This window comes from Nannobrachium achirus, assembly GCF_963921795.1.
Source record: "Nannobrachium achirus genome assembly, chromosome: 24".
Lineage (NCBI taxonomy): Eukaryota > Metazoa > Chordata > Actinopteri > Myctophiformes > Myctophidae > Nannobrachium > Nannobrachium achirus.
Window position 1 is genome coordinate 30,621,890 of NC_137831.1, and position 7,500 is coordinate 30,629,389.

At 44.3% G+C, this 7,500-nt stretch overlaps 1 protein-coding gene across 1 annotated transcript in view; it reads right to left on the minus strand.

The window, feature by feature from the left end:
* The window catches only part of LOC308280209 (dystrophin-like), a gene marked incomplete at both ends in the record, with an annotated part of 562,770 nt that overhangs the window by 287,073 nt on the left and 268,197 nt on the right, over nucleotides 1-7,500 (minus strand). The window contains 2 exon segments of the mRNA XM_080720472.1: nucleotides 2,150-2,329; nucleotides 6,887-6,994. Coding sequence (XP_080576598.1) covers nucleotides 2,150-2,329; nucleotides 6,887-6,994 — 288 coding nt within the window.

Consider the following 7,500-nt stretch of genomic DNA (forward strand, 5'->3'; position numbering starts at 1 on the left):
CTTTTTTGAGAGTAAAAAAACGGCTGCTATGACGTAATCGCCGTAGCGATTAAAATGGTTAAGCAAAGCCTCGGCGGCGACGGGTTCCCATTGAACGCTTTGGTTCCCATGGCGACGCGCACACGGAGTAGGCGCTACGTGGGAAAGGACCTTCTGCCGTAGTAGAGACGGCCGCGGCGACGGCAGGTTGATCTATCGAGCGCGGATCATTTCCGATTACCGTTGTCATCTGCCGTTGCCGTAGCGTTGCTTAAACTGGCTAATATCACCAGGAAACAACGGTACCTCGAGCGGAGACCTCGCAGGTGTCCCTAAACGAGACCTCTGGATTGTGCAAAGCACAATCTGCACTTTTCTTTCAAAGCCACCAAGGAAAGGAATGAACTCCAGGCCTCCCATGAGGGCACACACAATGATTAAGACATTATTTTAAGCAACCGCAGTTGTTGTCAGCATGATTTTTAATACTACTTCTTTTTTACACTGTAACTCTAGGTATAGAGGCCTACAGTAGGTGCTGTTTAGAATTGTGTATTTTACTTTTTGTGTGTGTGTGTGTGCGTGTGCGTGTGTGTGTGTGTGTGTGTGTGTGTGTGTGTGTGTGTGCTTGCGTGTGTATGTGTGTGTGTGCGTGCGTGTGTGTGTGCGTGCGTGTGTGTGCGTGCATGCGTGCGTGCGTGCATGTAAATTACAGTGTCTTCTTCAAGCTGAAAGCTGTATGAAGTGTTTTCATTGAGTGTTCAGTAAATGTGTGCGCGTGCATGCGTGCTTACGGGTACAGGTGTGTGTGTGTGTGTGTGTGTGTGTGTGTGTGTGTGTGTGTGTGTGTGTGTGTGTGTGTGTGTGTGCGTGCGCACGTGAATTGCCCTGTCTTCATTAATAAAGCAAGCCGTATGAAGTGTTTTCATTGAGTGTTAAGTAGCTGTGTGTGTGTGTGTGTGTGTGTGTGTGTGTGTGTGTGTGTGTGTGTGTGTGTGTGTGTGTGGGGGGGGGTAAAACATTTATTTATGGAAGAAAAGACGACCTGATTAAACATGAAAATGTGGATTAATTACATCAATAAAAACAAACATGATTAGACCGAAAACACTTCAACGCTTAGTCACAGATATCTGCTGTGCTGACATTTCTCTTTCACACCATCCCCGCATGCACGCGTGCGCCCGTGCGTGTGTGTGTTGATTTGCATCACTACATTTGTGAGGACCAAATGTCCCTTTTAGATAGTTTTAGCATTAGGAAAAGGTTCAGGTTAGGATTAGGCATCTATTAGGTTTATTGATTAGGGTTGTATTCATACAGTGTCATGCACCGGAAAATAGCTGATAGATCTGCTATTTTCCCTCTACTTTACAGCTATGTTTTCTAAGGGGTTTTCAACGCTTTCAGGCCAAGGACCCCTTAGTTGAGAGAGAGATGAAGCAGGGACCCCCACAATCTGTTCATAGATATATAGTTTCATGGTTTGATAGCACGATCAACAGTGTATTTTGGATTCATGTTAATGTGTGTTTTCAGATATTTAACTACTTGAACCGTCAGTACTTAATAAACTTGACCTTTCACTGTACTCAGTCTGCTCTTTTCCTCCAAAGCTCTTTGTCGAAAATAGACGATCTATAAGCTCACAACGGTAGTGAGCCTTGCACCGCTCAAAAATAAACGTAGGAAATTCAGCCACCCACCAAAAATGTGTCCGCGACCACAGATATAAAGAGCTAGATGCCTCGTTCGCCTCTGCAGTTAATTGGAGCGATGTGCAAAAGTTCTAGTCCGGACTTCCTGGAAAAACGAAGGGAACGCTGTCAGTCAAAGTGACTACTGGCCAATCACAGCATGTCTTTTCCGGGACTTAGCCAAGGACCAAAATTCAAATCAACAGAGCCAGTTCCGATGTTGCGCTGCTCAGCTGTTCTTACAGGCTGCATACGTAAAGACCAGCCCCCACCTGCCTCTGATTGGCTTACCGACTTCCGTATGTGTGACGCACGCGGAAGCAATGAACACGGAAGCGATGAAGATTCCCTTAGTTGCTCAATGCATACGCCCCCTAGCCAAAAGAGGCGTCTACCTTTCTATGTCTATGTCCGCGACCCAAAAACGGGTCCCGAACCCCAGTGTTTGTGGAAACAGTGCCCCCTGCTGTTACCTGTGCGTTGCTGAGCTCCAGGCCCTGCAGTAGGCGGTCGTAGCGCTGCGCCAGGTTGTCCAGGCGCGCCTCCAGCTTGGCCGCCATGTCCTTGTTCTTCACGCTGGACAGCAGGTCCTGACTCAGCACGCACAGCCTGTCCATGCTGCTCCTCTTCAGCTCGATCTCCCCCTTCAGGGTCTGACACGCACACACACACACACACATTTTAGTTTTGTTTTGTTTACAGTATTTAGCATATTGTTATGAAGAAACGTAAACAATACATACAGCAGGGCTTCCCAATAGGCGGCCCGCGGGCCATTTGCGGCCCTCGGGGGGCTACTGCCTGGCCCCCACCAACCCCAGTAATAATGGTGGTATAAGAGCAGCAACAACACTAGTATATCGTCGTTGTCGGGTGGAAAACCTGTATCTCAAAATGTGTACGTTCTTTCGCAAAGTAAAGCTCTGCTTCATCAAACAAGGCCGTCGCACAAAAGTAGTGAAAACAGCAGATCTACAAGTGCTTGTAGTTTAAGTCATTTTTAAAATGATAAATGCAAAACGTTTTGGACATACAAGATTTTCACCCGACAACGACGATATCTGAACTGTCGCTGGAGTAGCGGGAACGCCACCGTCGCCCCCTGCAATGTTGAGGCCCTCGGCTTGGTACCCTAGACATAATTCGGCCCTTGGGGAAAACTAATTGGGGAACCCTGACATACAGTATCGTTGTTGTGGGGTGGAAACCTCCCAGTGCTCACTGGGAGGTCTAAAAGAGAACGTTTTTTTAGACGTCGAAGCTTAGACTAGACATTGATTAGACGTTATTTCAACAGCTATACAGGTATACTAGACGTCTAATAGTCGGAAAAATGCTCAGGGCTTGTATGTCCAAAACCGTTAGTTTTGTATTTATCATTCGAAGTAGAAGTAAAAATATTGGAAATTGGCAATACTCCTTTAAAGTAAAATACCTCAAAATAGTACAGTAAATGTACTTTTGTTACTTAGCCCCTGTAAATAACATGGATAAATAGTTCAATAGAACAATCCAAAAGACTACAAGTTACAAGGGGAGCAGCAGTGCAACGAAGAAATAAAAGCACAAAAACTACAGAAAATAAGAAAAGGACAAATAATAAATAATCCAAATGTATAAGGATTACCCATCAGAACTTAATCATGTGGACTGAAGCGAGGAATAAATGAGATATCGATTCAGATGTTTCTTAAATATTGAAAACGTATAAATACACACGTCAAATCAAGTGAAATCAAATGGTATTATATAGCACAGTATCACAAAACATGTCCCAAAGGGATGTACATAAAAGCAAGCAGTAATGAAACAGTAATACAAAAAAAGTACTGCATTGCATATCGTCGTTGTCGGGTGGAAACCTCGTATCTCCAAGTTTCAAATTTGTAACTAGTATGATGAAGCCCTGCTTCATCATACAAGGCCGCCGCATAAAAGTAGTGAAAACAGCAGATCACAAAACGCTGCGTTGTGTGCGTGTAGATCGGCTGTTTTCACTAGTTTAAATCATTTTTAAAATGATAAATGAAAAACGAACGGTTTTGGACATACAAGTTTTTCACCTGACACAACGATATAGAGTACATACACATGCATACAGTACAAATCAAGCATAACAATTATGTAGGCAACGGGAAATAAAAAGCAATGAGCTGGACGACTATAATGTAGTGCATGGTTCAGACTAGGTGATGTTAAATGCTGATGCAAAAAAAGAAAAAAGTTTCTCAAAGTGGGTGCCTCCAAATACGTTGAAACATTTTGGAATTCATCAATATCACTTCAGTTTATCCACTTGTACAACGGACCGAGTTGCACTGTACTTGATGTACTTGTTCAGGTACAGTACACAAAATCTCACCAATTGAATTGGAATCCTGAATTATGTTATTATGCCTATTTTGGATTGGAATCCTGAAAGGTTAAATTGCATTTAATCTCAAATGCATTCAGTTATACTTTATATGTTTGTACTTTATATGTGTATAACTTTAACAGTTCTACTGCCAGATTTATTATTTATTTATTGGGGCTGGTGCCAGCAAAAAGCAGCTTACGTTTGCGATGTTATAGAAAACTATCTAGTGATTCTTTCCAAACAAATTCATTTTACAATGGACACTCATATGTGTACTTTAGCCAAACTGGTGGCAGAGGGCAGCCTTATGCAAAGAATTAATGTGAATTGGGCCGCTCCGCTTGCCATACATTCAGAGCATAGAAATGCATTTTCTAGATCAGATCCACAGAAAACAGCCAGGAAGTGATTTGGGACTCCATTATTGCTAACGTGCGGTGGATTTTTGAGAGCAGCATTACGGGAGATGTTTTTACTGAACACGGCGGTGCGACCCCCCATCAGCTTACAGTCATCAGACAAGGTAAAAAGAACGAGCCGTATTGGCAACGAGCTTGGTTCAAAATTGGGGCGAACGGGAACGTTCGAAGCAGTAAAAGAGTTAATTCTATTTCCTGAGCGCAGCAGCATTATGTTTTGTATCGTTATCCACACCAAGCCCGAATGGCCGAAGGCGAGGGGATTACGTTTTCGCTCCCATGAGTCTGTCCAATCCGTCTGTAAAGAGCTAATCTCCAGCACCATTGGACCGATCGGTGTGGAACTTTGCGCGCACGCACGCACGCACACACACATGCGCGCGCGCGCGTGCATGTGCACACACACAGTTTTCAGCGGGACTTTGGTGGACACACAGACCACTTAAACCCTCTGTATACTTAGTCAACCTGCCCTGAGTTGGCTTTGCTCTGTCCTACAGTGCACTGATCCAGGGACATGCTGGGCCCCTGATTCAGCCCGGGAAAAAGAGTTGGAGAGGCCCTCATTGCTCGCCATAGAGAGAGATCTCTCTCTATAGCGCTGCTGCTACTCAAAGATTTGCCATTTCAGATCATGACAAGTGACAAGCCAGTGGGCCAATTACTGTTACTGTGAGTGATATTTCGTCGTTGTTGGGTGGAAACCTTGTATGTCCAAAACTGTTTGTTTTGTATTTATCATTTTAAAAATGATTTAAACTATAGTGAATATTGTATGATGAAGCAGGGCTTTGCTTTGCGAAAAGATTTATACAGTTGAAACTTGGAGATACAAGGTTTCTGCCCGACAATGACGATTTACTTTGTAGGCCGACCAGCCCCCAAAATGGAACAAAGGCAGACATTGTATTTACATTTTTTCCTAATGGCCGGCCTGGACCGGCTGGGAATGAACTGGCCGTTCGGGAGTTTTTTTTTCCCCAATGGCCAGCACGTCCTATTTCCCTTATTGCTTGTTCGGTCAAAACGGCCTGTTTTCTAAGGACCATTGCTTACACATGGATCATCGTGGTTGTATTTTTTTCTTCTGTGAGTGAAAGAAAAGGCTTTGAACGCCCATGAACAGGAGCTGCCCCGCACACAATGTGCACGGTGCCACCGAAAATCAGGTAAATAAAATAGGAAAAAGCCTTGGCAGCTAATCTACATTAGTTATGTCAAAACTACGCTAAGATAGTTGTTCTCATCCTGTTCAGGCCGCGACCCCCAAAATAATGATATTTTAACTGGGGACCCTCCCACCCGGACAAGCACTAAGTGTTGAGGCATTACATTTTGTATAACATGGTTCTATAGTGAAAATAGCACATCTAAAATATCCGATCTACATGCTCACAACGCGAGGCGTTGTGAGCATGTAGATCAGATATTTTCAGTTTCTGCCTCTAATACTTGTCAATTTGGTCAATGTTTAATTTGTCATTTTATTAAAATGTCCTTAAATTGTCATTTTGGAAATGTGCAGATACCCTCTATACCATGGGTATTCAACTGGCGGACCTTCCTTGTGGCCCCTGGAGCAATTACAAAAAAAATCCAAAATCGTTTTTTTGTGGAGGCTAATGAACGTTATAGGTATGGATTGCACGATATGAAACGTGAGCTTCATCTTACCATAATCACAGTAATCCCTAATCATCATATTCCATCATATTCAAGTGAAGTGACTCCAGTCAGAGCACTGCGAGCACTGCAGCAGAGTGGAGTGTGTGTCTGCGACCCACCTGATCCTCATTGAGCATCGTTAAAGCATCAAAGAAGGCAATTGTGTGTGCACTGTCAATAACGTCGACATCAGAGCCAGGTTGGCCATCACTAGTGTGATGTAGTTAGCACTAGGTTTTAAACAAGAAAGCATGTTTACAGTTGTCAACTTGTTGAACAGAAATTAAGCACATTAACATGAAAAGTATTCTACTTGAAAAGTATTCTGCTTTGCAATGTAGTTAGATGAAAATGTGGTTGTTTGTGAAAATGTAGTAGTGAAAATGTGGTCGTGCCGTTGTTTTGTACAATAGGGGGAGCAGTACGTTAGTGCGGCCCCCGGCCCCTTGGGTTTCTGTCAATGTGGCCGCCTGGACAATTTAGTTGAATACCCCTGCTCTATACACTTAATCTCTATACACTTAATCTTTATGTTGGTTTTACCGTTGAGTGAGAAAACAACGTTTCACATTAAGTTAATCATCTGGGGACCCCCCAAAATAATTTGGCGACCCCCCCTATAGGGGTCCCGACCCACAGGTTGAGAACCAGACAGTGTTAAAAGGCTGCTAGTGATCATTTTCATCGGTATGAATGCATGGTGCCTCCTGGATCACACATCAGCCTGTCGGTTGTAAAGAGAGCGTGGACGCGGGGCGTCTCCTTACCGCCAGTTTGCGGAGGCAGGCGACCATCTCCACCTGATCCTTCATGTTGGACGTCTTTATGGAGCGCACCTGCTCCTCTTTGTTACTCAACCATGAGTCAAACAGGACCTATAGGGAGGAGAGGAGAGGAGAGGAGAGGGGAGGAGAGGAGAGGAGAGGAGAGGAGAGGAGAGGAGAGGAGAGGAGAGGAGAGGAGAGGAGAGGAGAGGGGAGGGGAGGGGAGGGGAGGGGAGGGGAGGGGAGGGGAGGAGAAATACCAGTGGCGTCAGTTCAGCAAAAGCTAGGGTATGGCAAAGATGGGAGTCCTCATGGAAAAGAGGCATTACATTTTGTATAACACGGTCCTATCGTGAAAATAGCAGATCTACATGCTCACAACGCCTCGCAGATATAGATCGGCTATTTTCACAATGTCTGAAAAAAACAATCTTTGTCAGCTTTTTACACAGGTTTCTACGGTTTCTTGGGCTGGACATGGCAGCCTGGAACGGTTGTTCAAGTGCAGCTAAACTTGGCATGTTAGTAAACGTGCCACAATTAACAATAATGCATTGCACCTGTGCACCTGACCTGCGGAACCTGGGGATATACCATTTTGTCAAGATGGGGAGAAT